Source organism: Candoia aspera, chromosome 6, assembly GCF_035149785.1.
Source record: "Candoia aspera isolate rCanAsp1 chromosome 6, rCanAsp1.hap2, whole genome shotgun sequence".
Lineage (NCBI taxonomy): Eukaryota > Metazoa > Chordata > Lepidosauria > Squamata > Boidae > Candoia > Candoia aspera.
Window position 1 is genome coordinate 53,271,739 of NC_086158.1, and position 17,136 is coordinate 53,288,874.

At 36.2% G+C, this 17,136-nt stretch overlaps 1 protein-coding gene across 4 annotated transcripts in view; it reads left to right on the top strand.

The window, feature by feature from the left end:
* The window catches only part of ADD3 (adducin 3), a 96,150-nt gene extending 81,984 nt beyond the window's left edge, over window positions 1–14,166 (top strand). For 3 of the 4 annotated variants that reach the window (XM_063307136.1, XM_063307135.1, XM_063307137.1), the window contains exons 7-15: window positions 396–539; window positions 622–720; window positions 1,122–1,295; window positions 3,257–3,514; window positions 5,626–5,745; window positions 6,866–6,955; window positions 8,758–8,881; window positions 10,757–10,852; window positions 11,589–14,166. In XM_063307136.1, coding sequence (XP_063163206.1) covers window positions 396–539; window positions 622–720; window positions 1,122–1,295; window positions 3,257–3,514; window positions 5,626–5,745; window positions 6,866–6,955; window positions 8,758–8,881; window positions 10,757–10,852; window positions 11,589–11,884 — 1,401 coding nt within the window. In that variant the 3' untranslated portion in view covers window positions 11,885–14,166. The remainder of the gene's footprint in view (window positions 1–395; window positions 540–621; window positions 721–1,121; window positions 1,296–3,256; window positions 3,515–5,625; window positions 5,746–6,865; window positions 6,956–8,757; window positions 8,882–10,756; window positions 10,853–11,588) is intronic. The other variant, XM_063307139.1, reaches the window with a different exon arrangement.
* Window positions 14,167–17,136: the final 2,970 nt, after the last annotated feature.

The following is a 17,136-nucleotide window of genomic DNA, read 5'->3' on the forward strand; positions in this document are numbered from 1 at the left end:
CAGTATTAAACTTAAATTATGCTGTTGTATCTTTAGTTTCTCATATTCCTCAGTTTGATTCATCTGTCAAGGTGGTTTTATTCTTACTAACCATAATTTATATAACAGTATAAAGAGAAGAACCACTATGGAATATAACCCTAGGGCCTCGCATATTTTAGAAATTGAAGATCAGAGTTGCTCTTGTATAGCAGTATTGATAGGAGATCCCCTATAGATGTTTTGGACTGCAAGTGCCATAATCTAATTCATTGTCTGTGCTAGTTGGGATTTAAAGGAGTTGTAGAATACTTGGAAGATATCAAGTTGCACACCTCATAGTGGCAAATATAAATGTCAATATGTCCATATTTTCAAATTTCCTCCACCATAGAAATCTTAAATGTTTCAAACAGGTTTCTTCCATGAAGTGTGGAATACTTCCCATTTCTCAGGAGGCTCTGATTTTAGGGGACATTGCATACTATGATTATCAGGGATCTCTGGATGAACAAGAAGAAAGAATTGATCTTCAGAAAGTTCTTGGACCAAGCTGTAAGGTATTCCATTCTAGTTAATGTTTTTTGAAGGTTTCTACTCCTTGTGCAATTTCTACCAGTTATGAGTATCTCCGTTTCTTAGGTACTGGTCTTGAGAAACCATGGGGTAGTAGCACTGGGAGAGACATTAGAAGAGGCCTTTCACTACATCTATAATGTGCAATTAGCCTGTGAAACACAGGTAAGGAGAAGTGAAACACTTTAAATGTTTTAAAATACTATATTTAAAAAGTTTAAGTAGATACTGTACGTTTTTAATGGATTCCTTGATATTAGGAGCAATTATTTCTAGGAAATTGCAGCAGTGAAGGAAAGACCTGTTTGTATTATCACTATATTTGTAATTTATAAAAATAAACAGTATATTAAAAGGTGGGATAAAGTGGTGGTGGTGGTGGTGGTGGTGGTGATGATGATGATGATACAGATATAACATAGGCCTAGTATTTAAATTGATACTGTTCTGTACAAGTTGGGTAGCATTTCTTTTCTGTGCTAATATACCTAGAAGAATGCTAATAAAAGTTTTGATTATGGAAAATGCAGGAAGGCTGCATATTTACTATGTCATTTATATCACAGGTACATGCCTTGGCTGCAGGCGGCATAGACAATCTTCTTATCCTAGACTTGCAGAAATATAAACCTTTCACACATCAGGTAGCTGCAGCAGCAGGACTTAGTATGGCCTCTCAGTTCAAGTGGAAAGTTGGCGAGCTAGAATTTGAAGCACTGATGAGGATGTTAGATAATCTGGTATGTGTAAAAAGAGTGATTTCTGAGTTCTGGAACTTGGAATAAGTGCACCCAGCCAAACCACACATCAAACACCCTACCCCAAGGCCTAGGAGAATGCCAAGTTTTTAAAAAACTTCTGGAATATCAGAATGGAACTACACAAATCCTGAGGTGGGTGGGTGGGTGGCAGTTACTATTCCAGAGTGCAGTGGTGCATCAGAAATGGTAGACTTCTTGAGTCCCAATATATGACCTTATTTAATCAAGGGAACCCAAAGCACAACAATTCTGCTCCATCTTACCAAATGGGTGGAAACCATGGGAGATAGATGATTTCTCAAATAACTTGGCCCTATGCTGTTAAGGGCTTTATAGGTGATAGCCAGTACCTTCCTTTTAAGTGCTAAAGTCACTGGATTATCATCTGAAAAAGTCTTTAGCAATATCTCCACTTTGTAAACATTAGTAGCCAAATTCTTAGAAATTCAGAATATATCAATTCTTGAAAAAGATCTGTCTTTCAGAAAGTAAGATCCTTTCAAATCATTTTTGTATTTCCATGCATTAGCAAGATCTAAATTGTCCATCAAAAAAGACTTTTGACAGTTTACTTTGCATTGCCTAATATCTTTTTTGGAGGTTCCATCCTTTTGTGGGCAAACCACTCCATTACAATCTCCCATTAGGCACCAATTTTCATATGGTAAGTCCATTAATTTATCCATGAGTCCTTTATAAAATGTTGCTTTATCTTCATTTGGGTCATAAATTCCTAATATCAATGTCTTAGCCCCATGTAAATTAACTTCCCCTCTCACATATATGCCATAATCATCAGTCAGTATCAGTTCTGGTTATAATTGAGGGTTTATATATAAAACAATTCCATTTCTCTTTTCAATTCCTGCTGAAATAAACTCTTTGCCTAAATTTTTATAAATCTAATATTTTTTATCTTCTAATAAGTGTTTCTTTAGACAGATTATATCTTGTTTCAATTTTTTCAAATAATAAAATAATTTTCTTCCTTTTTCAGGAATATTTGCTCCATGTATATTTCACATTAGACATTTAAATTCCATCTTTTCAAGAGCTCAACCACATAAAAAATGCTGTTTTTTAAATTTATCTTCCAATTACTTTTCCTCCTTAGTTACTTCCCACTCACCCTAGCTAGCTTTCACACCTCCTTGCTTTTGCCTTCCCCTGTCCAGCTCCCATTTCAGTTCATTTTGTCACCCTCTCCAGCCTCCAAGTTCACTACTGTGTTCTTACAGGCTACCTAAGAATGGCTTTGCTTTCCACATCATCCCTACCCCCACCCCAATTTGAGAGGGAAAGCTGGTTGGCCAGCAAAGGGTGGATCTCAAGCTACTCTTTGCCTCTTCCATTTATTTTTGGAGAAGGCTGAGGGCTTACATGAACCCCAGTGGCACCCAAGGGGAAGAAAAAGAAGATCGGGTGGCTGGAAGCAGGATCATTGCCGTATCTAAGCACTAGATAAAATGTGTCTAAATGTTTGTGATTAATTTAAAAACTTTTCTAAATTAGAAAGGAAAATGTCCCCCTAGTGTAACAAAAGATGCTATCTGGTAACACTGATTCAAATATTTTAGAATGAAATTATTAACTAGTAATCATGTTGCTATTTAAGTTCATTTTATGCACAACCTCAGAGTGTGTAATGGCATGTGGGAATGACTTTGGGAGATAGGAGGAAGAGCCACAGCCTAAACAACAGTCTGATAAATGAAATCTGAGTCCAAAGGAGGGATGGGAGAAAGCGTCTCAGAAGGAACGCACCCTAGATTTTGGGAGTAGAAGTAAGGAAGGGGGGAGGTGCTTTCAGACTTGCAAGATTTTGTTACTGTAACCTTACAATAAAGGTAGTGTTAGTACTCATGGTTGGTGCTTAAACTACCCCAAAGGGCTGACAAAGTGTTTTCCTACATTTTTACAAGAGTGTTTTCTTCTCGCAGGGTTACAGGACAGGCTATGCTTATCGGCAGCCCCTGGTGAGGGAGAAACCCCGGCACAAGAGTGATGTTGAAATCCCAGCCACTGTGACAGCGTTTTCCTTTGATGATGATTCAGTCCCAATTTCCCCCCTTAAATTCCTAGCACAAAAACAGCAGCGGGAGAAGACAAGGTGGCTAAACTCTCCAAATACATATTTGAAAGTGGATGTTCCTGAAGAATCCCGGAATGGAGAAACAAGCCCCAGGACTAAAACAACAGTAGGTAGCACTTGTCCAAAGAATGGGAATAGTTTTAATGTGAGTGTGTTTACAGCATTTATAGATAAGGTATCACGGAGAATCTATCTATATGGTCGTTAAGAATCAACAGTGACTTGATGGAATGTAATCAATTAAAAAAATAGATAAGGTAATTCTGTGGATAACTTCTCTAATAGCAATTTTAGAGGAACTAGACCATTTAAAGAAGCAAGAAACATGGAATACTATTCCATCCAGCATTCTGTACAAAAGCATTAAGCTCATTGATTCCTACTGGAATAATATGTGCAAATTGTTAATATTTCTTTATAGTTTCCATGCATGTAAGTGGAATTCCTACCTTTTTTTCAAGCATCTCCTTCTTTGCAAAGCTATCTGTATTCTTTCCTACTTGTTACTACTTTTTCATTGTCCTCGACTATTAAGTCTTTCCAGCTGTCTCTTTATAGCACCATAAATGTGCTGTTCATTTTGTTGTCAGAGAATCCTAACTCCTCCAAAAACCCCAAGTTTATACATATTGTATCACTTACACCCATTGCACAGTATAATCAGTCAGGTTTAGCACCATATGTGCTTCTATTGATAGATTGGTTAGATTACATGTTAAATCTGTTGCCTCATTTAATCCTAAAGCTTCCGGGTAGATTCCAACCAAAGGCCTGAGTACTTCTGGGCAATAAAGATTATTCTAAGCTGAAAGATATAGGTCAAGTCTCCTCTGAGTCAATCTTGACTCCTGGTGGCTTAATGGACATTTCCATATCATTTTCTTGGCAGCAATACAGAAGGGGTTTGTCATTGCCTTCTAGATTAAAGGTAAAGGTTTCCCTTGACATTAAGTCCAGTCGTGTCCGACTCTAGGGGGCGGTGCTCATCTCCGTTTCAAAGCCGAAGAGCCGGCGTTTGTCCGTAGACACTTCCGTGGTCATGTGGCCGGCATGACTACACGGTACGCCGTTACCTGCCCACCGAAGCGGTACCTATTAATCTACTCACATTTGCATGTTTTCGAACTGCTAGGTTGGCAGGAGCTGGGACTAGCAACGGGAGCTCACCCCGTCACGCAGATTTGAACCGCCGACCTTCCGATTGGCAAGCTCAGCAGCTCAGCGGTTTAACCCGCAGCGCCACATCCCATTTATTTCCAGAGGGTCTCCCTCTAAATACTAACTACATCTGACCCTGCTTAACATTTTGAGATCATCCAGCATCAACCAGGTGCTGCCAGCTAGCTGGACTGTTTTGAACTACCAGGAACCAGGGGTCTGCCTGGTATAAAGCAGTTTCTTGTGTTTGTTAGCTTGCCTTTTTTGAGAACTGCTGGCATGTAATGCAACTATAAATCTGTGCAGGACTGAGCACCTATACAAAAACAATTGTGGGATATGGGTAAGAAAGAAAGAATTTCATGTGAACCACTGTATCTGTAAATACCACTGAATTAGGTGATTGCTCTTGGTCTGGGATAAACAAGTATTCAGTTGTTTCTGCAGAACTCTTTTCTGCAAAGTGTTGTGGTACAAAGAATATTTTTGTCCCCACTGTCCTGGTACTGTATTTTCTCAATATTATACAGAGAACATAGATAAAAATAAGCTTCATGCAAGTCAGTTGTAATGCAATGTAAGTATACAGTTAGCTCCACCTGGTGGTGGTTTAACAATTCACCCATGGTTTGTTTTTATATTTTTTAATTAAGTAGCTTAATAAAGTATTGTTTTAAGGAAACAACAAAATTAAGAGAATATTAATAAATGTAGATTTTAGTGTCTCAGAATATCACTTTTCTGCTTACTTATTACAGAAAGCATCCTTATTATTTTAATATCCTAGGTTAAATATTTTACAGATGATTAAAACTACAAAAAATTATTCAAACTAGGGACCATATTTTTAAGAAATTGCTTATTGGGAAGATACTGTAAGTGTCATCATTCAAACCATTTATGTGTTGGGTTGTATTTTGCTTTCGTTTTTTTTTTTTTTTTTTGCATATTTAAATAAAAAGGCCATTGCTGCAAAAATTTCCATGCTTCTCCCATCATTAAACTGCACTCCTTTCCTTTTTCTAGTTAAAATCTTCTCTTTTTTTCCCCTTTTCCAAGTGGATAAAAGCTGAAGATTCATCTAAGATTACTGGAGGAACTCCAATAAAAATTGAAGATCCAAATCAGTTTGTTCCTCTGAATACAAATCCAAGTGATGTTTTGGAAAAGAGGAATAAGGTATGGCTCGTTTCACGACCACACTACTCATTTACTTCTTAAGAACAGTCATTACAGAGACTTGTCAAGTTGTCCTGTTTGTGTAGCATCGAGTTTTACTGGTTCTTCAACGGTAGCCTTGGAAGGCAGTGGAATACTCTATATTACTGTTCTGGAAAACCCTTTTGCTTTAAATTTCTGTCTTTCAAAAAAGAATAGAAATGTCGCAATGTTATTTCCTTATGCTCTGATTTAACAGTAAGCTGTTTTGGAGTTTCCTTCTCTTTAGTTTTCAAAGAAAAGCCAAGTAGTTTACACAAGAATAAATCTGTCATGGTAGCACATTCCTGTTTTTTTGCTTCAGTATACTTTTGAGTGGCAATGAGGAATAATTATAAGGGAATTTTTGTAAACCCAAATAGCTGGCTGCTTTGTCTAACTCTTCATCAAATTCAAGCTCCACCCTTGATTGTTCTGCCAGATACATGATGTTTCACGCAGAGGGTTCGAGAATGTTTTGTTCTACATCTGGTAGTAATAAAAGGGCTATACCACTATCCTGAGATTGTTGACTGGGTTCAAAAGAGGTTGCTGTCATACTTGGAAAGGATATCACCCAGCTATTAACTTAGAATCTTGTCAGTTTAAGATATGCAGGTTTCTTGGGCAAATAAGCTGAGTTTCAGGTACTTTTTGTGGTGTTTAAAACTGGCTGTTTTAATGCTATATAGCCAGAGCAGTTAGTTGCAACAGAGTAGTGTTCTGCTTTAAATGTTTTGTCCAGATTCACAAACGCTCTGTTGCAAACAGAAGACAGTTTTGCAGTTCTCAGTGGAGGACAATTAATGATGGCTTGCAGCAGTGCAAGCACCTGAGGCTGAAGTTGGTCAGACTGAAAGTATGCACTGAATGATGGGCCAAAACTCTGGGGCAGAAGAAATGCAGGAGTGATCATTCATCAGCATGTTGAGATGGAAGCTCTAAACATTACCTCAAGCCTCAATTTTTTCATTATTCATTCAGGATTTTAAAGAGATAGAAAGCCTCATGATATCAAATTAATCAAGTAATTTCATATAAATACAAAAAACCTTCTTTTGGCATTGGGTACATTCATTCATTCATTTATTTAAATCTCCAGATTCGAGAGCAAAATCGATACGACTTAAAGACTGCAGGTCCACAATCTCAGTTGCTTGCTGGAATTGTAGTGGATAAAAAGCCAAGTGCTGTAAGTGTATCCATTGTTGGGATTTAAAAATATGTTGTTAAATTGTGTTCAGTAATTAAAATACCAGACATCTACATAAGCCTGACTCTTGTTTTACAATAAAAAAGAACTAAAGCACAAATATTTTAAATAAGATTTAAATGATTAAAAATGAGAGCCAGTTTGGTCTAGTGGTAAAGGCACCAGGCTAGAAACCAGGAGTCTGTGAATTCTAGTCCTGCCTGAGACAAGAAAGCCAGCTGGGTGACTTTGGACCAGTCACTCCCTCTCAGCCCAAACCACCTCACAGGGTGGTGGTTGTGGATAAAATAGGAGGAGGAAGGAGCATTAGGTATATTTGCCACCTTGAGTTATTTATAAAAAAAAGTAGTAAAGGTGGGATAAAAATAAATAAATACATAGCCATCATGCAGTTCCTTTACAGAATAAGTAATGTTAGCCTATACATATATTTAAAGTTGTTTTAGAGAACCATTCATTTGTTCTAGGATGTACTATAGTACTTAAAAATGGACTTGAGAAATACATTTATTTTATTTACCAACAGGAACACAAGTTTTTTTCTCTCAAAATCTGTGGATTGTAAGGGTAGTTTTCTGTAAGGGGCAATATGGCTAGAGAATGTTAACCTTTATTCCAGTGCTTAGGGAGGGCTTGCTTGATCCTTCCTTCCTTCCTTCCTTCCTTCCTTCCTTCCTTCCTTCCTTCCCTCCCTCCCTCCCTCCCTCCCTCCCTTCCCCTCACCTCTTTGCTATCTAATTTTGTTCCCCTCTTTTACTTCCCTTTTCTTAACATCTCATGCCAGCATCTTGCCTTCTCATTCTCATTCTCCTTCCTGCTTTTTCTTTTTCCTTTTCTTTTCTGTTTTGCTGGAAGGACGGAGGGGAAAGTCTGTTTGCATTATATGTTTCTGTGTGAGGGACATCGCCGGTGTATTCAAGTGGGGGATCCCATTATTTGAAATTGGAGTACCTTATTTGAGCAGCAATTGCTTTAATCAATAGTTATTATTTTTTCCTGGCCCTTTTTTGGAGTGTGGCTTATGATCAGTTTATACACACAGACTAGTGTGACACATGGATATTTACAGGGAGTGGTAAATTGTACGAATGGTGTCAGCTGGAGTTGGCAACCATAAATTAACATGGTGAGGAAGCTGGGTTTTTATCTTTTCCTTGGTGATAGTGGGGGGGGGGGGTCATCTTAAATTGAAGATTGTCATCCTTTCAGGTCAATAGATTAAGTTTGTTCTTATGACCAGTTTCTATTTAACTGTCTGGGTGGATCTCACTTAGACATTACCATAGGAGATGCTTAAAAACTGCCATCAATTCAAGTCATAATTGTATCTGACTGTTTCTTATAGTCAGTTGATTAATACAGTCATTTTCATTCATTTCTCAGTTGCTTAAGGTATATAATTATTAGAAAGGTGTAGGCTTCTTAAGAAAAAGCTGGGCAAGCTTTCAATTTGGTGTTATAAATAGGTTTTGCCTTAAAGTTAGCATGCTGTGCTGATTAATATATTTTCCTTATGTTCGTTAATTAACCTGCCTATATAACTCTTTATGGTCATTCTGTTTCATTCTTTATTCTTATTTTGTGGCATGGTATCCTCACTGCAGGAACAGTTGAGAATAGTTGTCTGTGTGTTTTAGGTATATGGTTTTAATCTAAATACTGTATCAGCTATGCATGTTGCTCAGTCTGTTATGATTACAGTAGCATATAAGCCCAGTAAGTAAATAATTATATAAATATAATTTGCTTCTATATTTTATCTAATTAATTTTCTTTTGCAGCCCATGCAGTTTGAGGAAGATGAGCATACCACACCAGCACCTCCCAACCCATTCAGTCATCTCACCGAAAAGGAACTGGAAGAGTACAAGCAGACAATCGAACGCAAACAGCAGGGCACTGAGGGTGAGTGTTGGCTCAAAGTTTCCATCCGCAGGTTAAGCTTTAAAGGAATTAGTTTGAATTAAAAAATCAATACTCAGAATTACTAAACCAAAGCCATTAAATTAAATAATGATGTATGACAACTTCAATCGCTTTACCTTTCCAAGATCTTTTTATTCATTTGTGTTTACAAAAATTCTCATTTCTGGGTGAGTCTCATGTGAACATGGGCATGTAGGTATATTTTATCTTGGGGCAGAAATGGTGAATGAATTAGATTGATAGACTAACATCCACATGTTTATTTCCCAACATAGTACTACATTAAATAGGACTGAGTAGAAGAATTTGTGGGCTTTACAATTTAGATCTTCCTACTGACTGAGTAGAAGAATTTGTGGGCTTTACAATTTAGCTCTTCCTACTGTCCCATTTCCTAACAAATATTCCTTTGATTTCTCTATGTATATAAAAGATAAATGTCCCTCTTTGTTGGGCCAGGGTTCCTCCCTCCATGTGGGAGTACTCTCCTCATTTGTTCCTTCAGGCAAGTATCAAATGGACATTTTTCAGGAGACTTCCCTTCCATATTTATTCAGGGTTTTATATCCCATTTATTTTGTCATCAGTGCAGTCATGAACTTTATAGGAATTCAGATTCAATTTTGATCAGGGCAGTTAAAAATCAAAACTAAATAAATAAGAAGAATAGTCTTAGCTGAAACTTCAGTAACTTAGAAAACTTCTTTATATGTCCCTTACGTATAAATAATGAAATCAAATACATTAGTAAACCTATGAATCTCTCATACTGTTTATCCAGATAATTGCTTCTATCAGTTATATATTAAAGCAATTGATTCCATCTTTTTTACTTTTACCTTGTTCCTCCTCTAAAATATTTCTAGGTGAGAGGGCTACCCTACAGTTTATTTTTTCTCAACTCTTGGCAGCTAACTCCTCTATCATTTCATTCCCATCCTTCATTAAGTTATGATGATGCTTGCATTTAGATGCTTTCCAGCTGTAAGGAAGCATACTACAATTTCCTCCATTGGCCCTGACCAAAATCAACATTGCCTTTGATCTAGCCTTTCCTTCTTAATTGTCTGTTCTTCACTCCCACATTTTTGGAACATATTTCTAGTAATCTTAGGAGAAATTTAAAACTGTTTCCTCTTTCTGAAATCTGTGGAATAAACTTGGATAATTTATCAATTTACATAGGATTATACAGAAAGATATAACAATGGATACATGAATTGATATTACTTGTACAGTCGTATTGCTTTTGTATGTTATTAATATAAAAGCACATAAGTACAATTAGCAAAATAAAAGGTATTCTTGAACCAGTGTGTAAGTCTTAAAAGTCATCATTCCTGAGCAAAACGGTCTGATAGCTGTATGTTCTATTGCCTGCAGTCTTACAGCAAGCAATCTGCTAACTTACCAATTTCTTATTTTTGAAAGCGTAAAGATTCTAAGGTAAAAATCCCCTGTATTTCAGCATTTTTTTCACCCATTTTCATTCAAAGCATCTGATAAGGCTGTTTAATAATACAAGCATTACTAATTTACTGTTGTCTCTCACTAGCATTTTTAACACTAACACTGCATATATTGTTTTGACTACTTTAATCACAGTATTGTTACTTAAGAAAGTATGTTCTCATGGAATACTTTCTTCTAACTATTTGGATCCATCTTTGATATACTATACATTTAATAACCATAGGTTGGTAATAATACGATCTTATAATCTAATTCAGTGTTACCACATTTGCATGATCAGGCTAAATTGCTTGCATTTCTGTATGTGCTAATAGATACTGATACTTTTGTGTTGTGCTTATTTTGGCATGGCTTTTGCTAACTCAGGCTCTTGTCCTACAGATGCTGATCAAGAATTATTCTCAGATGATGGGTCCTCTGTTTCCCAAATTAACTCTCAAACTCAGTCCCCACAAAATGTCCCTGACAAATTAGAAGGTATATAATGTAATGTCATGTGCAATATTATGAGTCTGGAAGGTGTAAAATGCTACTTGCAATACACAATATTGTGAGCTTGTAAATCCTTCCTTACAATCTATTTTTAACTCCTGAGATCAGTAGTAGAAAATACAGTCAAACTGTTAATATGTGAAAGCTAATATTTATTTTATAAAATTGAAACCTGGTATATTGTCCATATGAATTAGATTATTTTGGTCTAATCTCATTCATCTTTCAGAGTAGGTCACCAGAAAGGGAAGTTTCAGCATTGTGTTAATTTATGTTCTAGCTTTAAGTACGGTTTCTGTTTTTGAAAAAAAAAAAACAGTATTGTTTTGTTCCCTGCATTATATAGTACAACTTGGATTACTAATGCCAATCTAACATAACAAACAGGTCATCATGCTGCTTGGCAGGGTGTGCCTTCTAGTCAGAGGTACATTCTGTACATCTAGTTGTGCCTGGGACTTGGCTAAAAACCTTGATTCCAGACATCCAAAGATTAATATTACTTAATGTCGCTCTCAAGTCAAGCTTTAGAAAAAAAGGAGAAATGCAACACTGGTGGGATAAAAAGGAACTGAAGCCCAGATTACCAAATTTACAAAGTCCCAGTTTTCTCCAAGTCCCAATCCAGAATTTATTTAGCCCTTTTTGGAATGGTTACACAACCATCTGTTATAATCATCAATGCAAGAAAGAATAAAATACCACTTTTTTTTTCCTCCAGAAAATAATGACAGTTACCTAAAGGATCCTAACCTCATCTCTTTGGAGCTCCCAGTTGTAGTCATGAATGGCAAAGAAGATGCACATGATGTGGAAGAGGATCTTGCCCAGAGAGTCAGCCAGTTAACCACTAGTACTATAGAGAATATAGAAATTACAATTAAGACTTCTGAGAAGATTGAAGAGGCCCTTTCTCCTGAAGGCTCTCCTTCCAAATCACCTTCAAAGAAGAAGAAAAAATTCCGTACTCCATCCTTCCTGAAAAAAAACAAAAAGAAGGAAAAGGTGGAGGCCTGAGGTTTCACTGACACTTTAATCATATATCTAATCAGTTGTTAAAATGGTCAAGTAGGGTTATGCAAGAAACTGGGCCTTAACCTAAGTACAGAACTGGAAACAATTGCATAGAAACTGGGTTTTTTAATTAATTAAATGAAGAATTCATCTCTTAATTAGTACAAATAAAAATTATTATGAGAGTTTTGAGTAGTTCCACCACAAACTAACACTGGCAGTTGGTCCAATAGAAGACCATAGTAATTTCAGATATCCTTACCTAGCAAGTTACACGTGAAGATTTTTGGTGATTAAAATATCTTCAGCAATTTCACTATTGAATGTTCAGATAGTGTTTGTTTTTTTAGCCTACTGCCACATTATATAATTAGGTGATGCTTTTTGGATTATGATCTTGATTATGGCATTTGTTTTGTCCCTGCCTCATAGGGTGTCTCTCATCACACCCTCTCAAACTTTGGTCATTTAATTATACAGTGGCACGTAATTTTAGAAGGGGAAACTGTAAAAAGAATTGCATTCAGAATTTTACAGACTCTGTAAAGGTTGCATTCATCAATAATAACTTTTGCCAAATATTCATTTGAGTAAGATAGAATTTTTGAAAACTTTTTTTATTCTATCAGTTGGGGGCAGGGAGAAAGCCCTTATTTTTCAATAAAGGGGATTTTATACACTTAACATTGATAACTTCGTTTAACTATGGCAAAACAGAAAAAGAATTTTATATGTTGAAATTTTTGTATACCATTCAATATAAAGTATTATAGGCATGTAAACCAAGCATTTAACAGTAGAATGTATTTAAGGATGCTTGGTGTAGAGTATACTTAAATATGATTCATGAATCCAGAACTTTTGACATCAGTCATTAAGAGCATATAAATTTACTGGATTCAATTCTAAATCTTATTATATTTTTTCTCATAATATTGCTATTGAATGAAGAAAAATAATCTTGATAACGTATCATCCAGAAGATCAGCTCAAAGTGTGTCCTAGTTTCATTTAGCCTTTCTGAATTATTTCTGCAGAAATTTCAGTTGAAATCTCAAGGTATAAGATAGAGTACAGGTGATAAGGCTACAAAATGGCAAAACCAGGGGATGAAAAGTTACATCACTGGCCAGCAAAATGTCATTGATAGTATAGTACTTGTGATGCTCATGAAATCACATTCTGGACATCCCTCTGAAAAGCAGTAACCGCAGTAGCTGGGAAAAGTTTATGTTGCTGGAATGACACTATTGTCATTAGAGTGCAAGGATATGTGGATCCTGTGAAATGATTTGGATGCAGCTGCATTTATGTTGCACTAGAAACTGATCATCTGGAAAAGACCATAACCAAATAAAAGAGACAAAACTGGAAAAGGGAAAGTGAGATGGAAAGAATAAGGGAGTAGAGAAATGAGTGGTAGTTTGTGGGTTATTTTTCATAAAATGTATGGCATGAAATTGGTATTTTTATTAAATTGATGGAACATCTGTTTTATATTTTAAAATTATAATAGATGTTAATAGGATCATTTTAATCTACATTTTACTTTCTCAATGAATCTTAGAGCAAATTAGTGCTGATTTCTAAGTGCTGATCCTGGCATTTGTTATTTTTGCTGGTAGTTTATTTTGCTTTGAGTTAAAAAGAAAACAAATCTGTAAATACACAGTAAACATGAAAATGAACTATGGCCTTTGTATATCAGTAGGCACAAGAGGAAGTACATCTCAAATGTTAATGTGACTCCCAGATTGCCAGTTGAAATATATTACCATATATAGGTGGTTCAATATGGCTGGGATGTGATTTGGCATGCAAAAATTGAGTATAGCATGTTACAGGGCTGGTTAGCTTTGACTGTGTAAGTGTGGCAGTGCAGCGCAGAAGTGAATCCGGAAATGATATTTTAAATATCTCAAAATACTGGAATCAGTGTGTTCTTTTAAAAAATAGTGGGACTCTCTAAGTTGCTTAACTTTTTATGTTCTACATTTTTTGTGTTGTATTACAACATATGTAGAAACAGTAACCTGTGAACTATGCTTTTCATAACTTTAAAATCTATATCTAAATGAATGCAGTGTGCATAAATATTTTTTAAAAATGCAACCGTGAACTATTTGCACCTTTTTTCGCTAATGCCTCTATTTACTTGCTTTGGCATAAGAATGAGCCAGCCAACTGTGTCCTGTGGAAAATGATATATGATAAATGTTGTTGGAAATTGCTTATAGATGTAATGCTAATTAATGTTAAATCACAAATAAACAGTATTTTAAGTAGATGGGTGGAAATTATATCTTTTTCACAGCATTCTTCAACACAGGAGGATATAACATGCAGCTCTTAAAAGATACAATTGTAACCAGCTAGCTTATTTTTTGAAAATGCTACAACATAGGCCTGTGCAAATTTCAATAATTATTCAGAAGAATTGCTTCAGACCTTGCCCAAGTGCAATACTTCTCTGAATTTCATTAATTCTATTAATTCTTCTGTGTGAGCCTGAAAAAAAAACGCTGCTACTTTAAGTGTTGCATTAACTTTAATGAGTGGATTCCTTAGAGCGTCTTACATGGAAGCCCTAAAAGATTGGGCTGCTTTAATGAATAATACAGAAATGCTGTGCTCATAAGTCAGAAACATTCCAAATCATTTGCAAAGCCTGTACAACCCTATTATGCCTAGACATTTTCATTAATAAATTACAGCATTTTTATAATAAAACGTTATAATAAATGCAGATTTCAGATTATATACTTAGAATTTTAGTTATAACAGGATGTTTTTTTTCATTGGTAGGCACTGTCAGAGAAAGGGAAAATTACTTTCCTATGTGCTTTTAGTGTAATCCCTGTCTTTGGTGTAAATTCCTAGCAGGCATTAACAAATTACAGAGCACCCTATCAGTGTAGTAATTGTAGTGATGTTTTTGTCACACAGATGCAGTTGTGTAATTCAGAGCTATGCAGTCCATGACCATTGGGTGGCAGTGGCTCCTGTTGTTGATTTTGATGTATGTGGGATTAATCCCTTGAAAGACAATTAGCAAGCTGCTTTCAAAGAAAGTATGTTGATGGAAGCTCTGTGGGCATTATTCCAGATGCACTTCAAATAGATGAAAGAGAACAGCTGGCGTTTTTGGATGTCTGTGTTTATCGTCTCAGGAACCCAGAAATGGAATATTCCTCTCAGAGGATTTCTTTTTCTTCCTACACCCATAGCAATATTTTGCTTGATGTCTTAAAAGATTATTGGGCTGGTTTTACTAACTTTGTCAGGTACCAGAAGAGAATATCAGTCTCTTGGAAGATGATAGACCTGACATAGTTAACATGCTATACTAGCCTCCATTTTAGGGCCATACTCAAAATACTGGCATGGAAGATACTAAAATTGAAAATTGAATTGAAATTCTGATGCAGAATGCTTGCATGTACTTGTGAGATACATCTGTTACAAAATTATTAGTTGGGATTATCAGTATGTATATATTGTAAAAGCATTTTTATGTGTGCTTTTATGTGTACATGTGTGCTACATGTAACAGATGTAGTTAAAACAGCTTTGAAATCAAATTCATAGATAATAGATAAATTGGGGGGAGACACTCATAAAAATTTAATACAGATTTTATACGAAGCTAAACAATGCATTTTTGGAGCAGGACATTTCTTTCTGGGGAAAAAACCCCTAAACATCTGTAAGAATGGAAAAGGACTTTATTATGTTGGTACTTCAATAATAAGTTCAAACTTCAATAAGTTCAAATTGTGGTGAGAAAACATGAGCTAGAAAAAGATATACCTACATATTGCCCAGATAATGGAAGGACATAGTCTATGACCATTCAAATCACACTATTTATTATAATGCCAAGTTTAGAATCAGTTGGTGTAGTGGTTATGGCACCAGGCTAGAAACCGGAAGGTCGTGAGTTCTAGTCCCTGCTCAGGCACGAAGCCAGCTGGGTGAACTTGGGCCAGTCACAATATTTTTCAGGCCTCGGGAAACCCCTGCATATTCAGGCTCCAATAAAGGCCAGAAGTTTCAAAATTATTATATTTGTTTCAGGTGTAGGCCTGTATATATGCAATAACAGTGTTCTTAAACTAAAAATAAAGAATGAAACTTATCTCTTTAATGTGAAGTTGCCCGAATTTGAAATAATTTTGTAAATCCCATGGAGACCCTAGTGACCTCTCACAGAACCCTGGGGTTCCATGGAACCCTGGTTGAGAAACCCTGATCTATCCTGTCTATCAGCAAAACCATAAATCAGTTCATTTTTTTTTCTGTTTTCTGCAAAAAGTCCATAAGGGGTTTCCAATCGGCAATAAACGTAGATACTGTCTTTTCTCTAATCAAATAATTCAATTTATCCATCTTAGTGAGTTCTGTCATGTTCACCAACCATTTCTCCATTGTAGGTATTACCAAATCCATTTTTGTGCATATAATAATATCGCTGCAGTTGTCATATACAAAAATAAAGTTCCATAACTTTTTTCCAGCTGTGGAGTCCTTGGTGCTCTCTGAGCTTGGTTGTTTGGAGACATTTCATTACCCAACTAGATAACATCATCCGTGCAAATGAGTGTGGGGTTTGCTCCCTGTTTATATAAAGCAACTTGCCCTGCCAGTGTTGGGGGTGCGGGAGTGTGGTTTTCTCCTTGGTAGTTCCTTCATTAGGGTATTGTTTTCTGCTTGATTGTTTGCCTGGAGTTAATCCCTGCTTATCTGGGTGTTGGTTGCTGGAGAGAATGTGTTCTGGTCTTTCTGTTTCCTTCTTAGCTTTTTATTGTCTCTTTTGAATGGTTTGTAAATGTGGCTTATCTCTATGTGTCTATTGATGGCTGATTTGTCTGAATGCCAAGCTTCCAAAAGCATTTTTGGATTTAGCTTGATCTAGGAGGCTCACAGTTTCCCAGTTGAAACTATGGTTGAGTCTGTCCATGTGTTGTGAGATTAAGGAGTTATCATTGTGTCTTCTGACTGCTAGTTGGTGTTTGTGGATGCACTCTGCTAGTCTTCTGCCCGTCTGTCCTACATAGTGGCTTACAGTATTTTTTTCTTGGGCTACTGGGTCTTTTGATTTACTTAAGATGATTAGGAGGGCTTTAGTTGGTTTGTGTGCCACAGTGATGCCGTGTGGTTGTAATAGTCTGTTGGTTGTTTCTGAGATGTTTTTGATGTATGGCAGTGTTATCCTTTTCCTAGCTTGTGTTGGTTGTGCTGAAGTGGGTTGAATG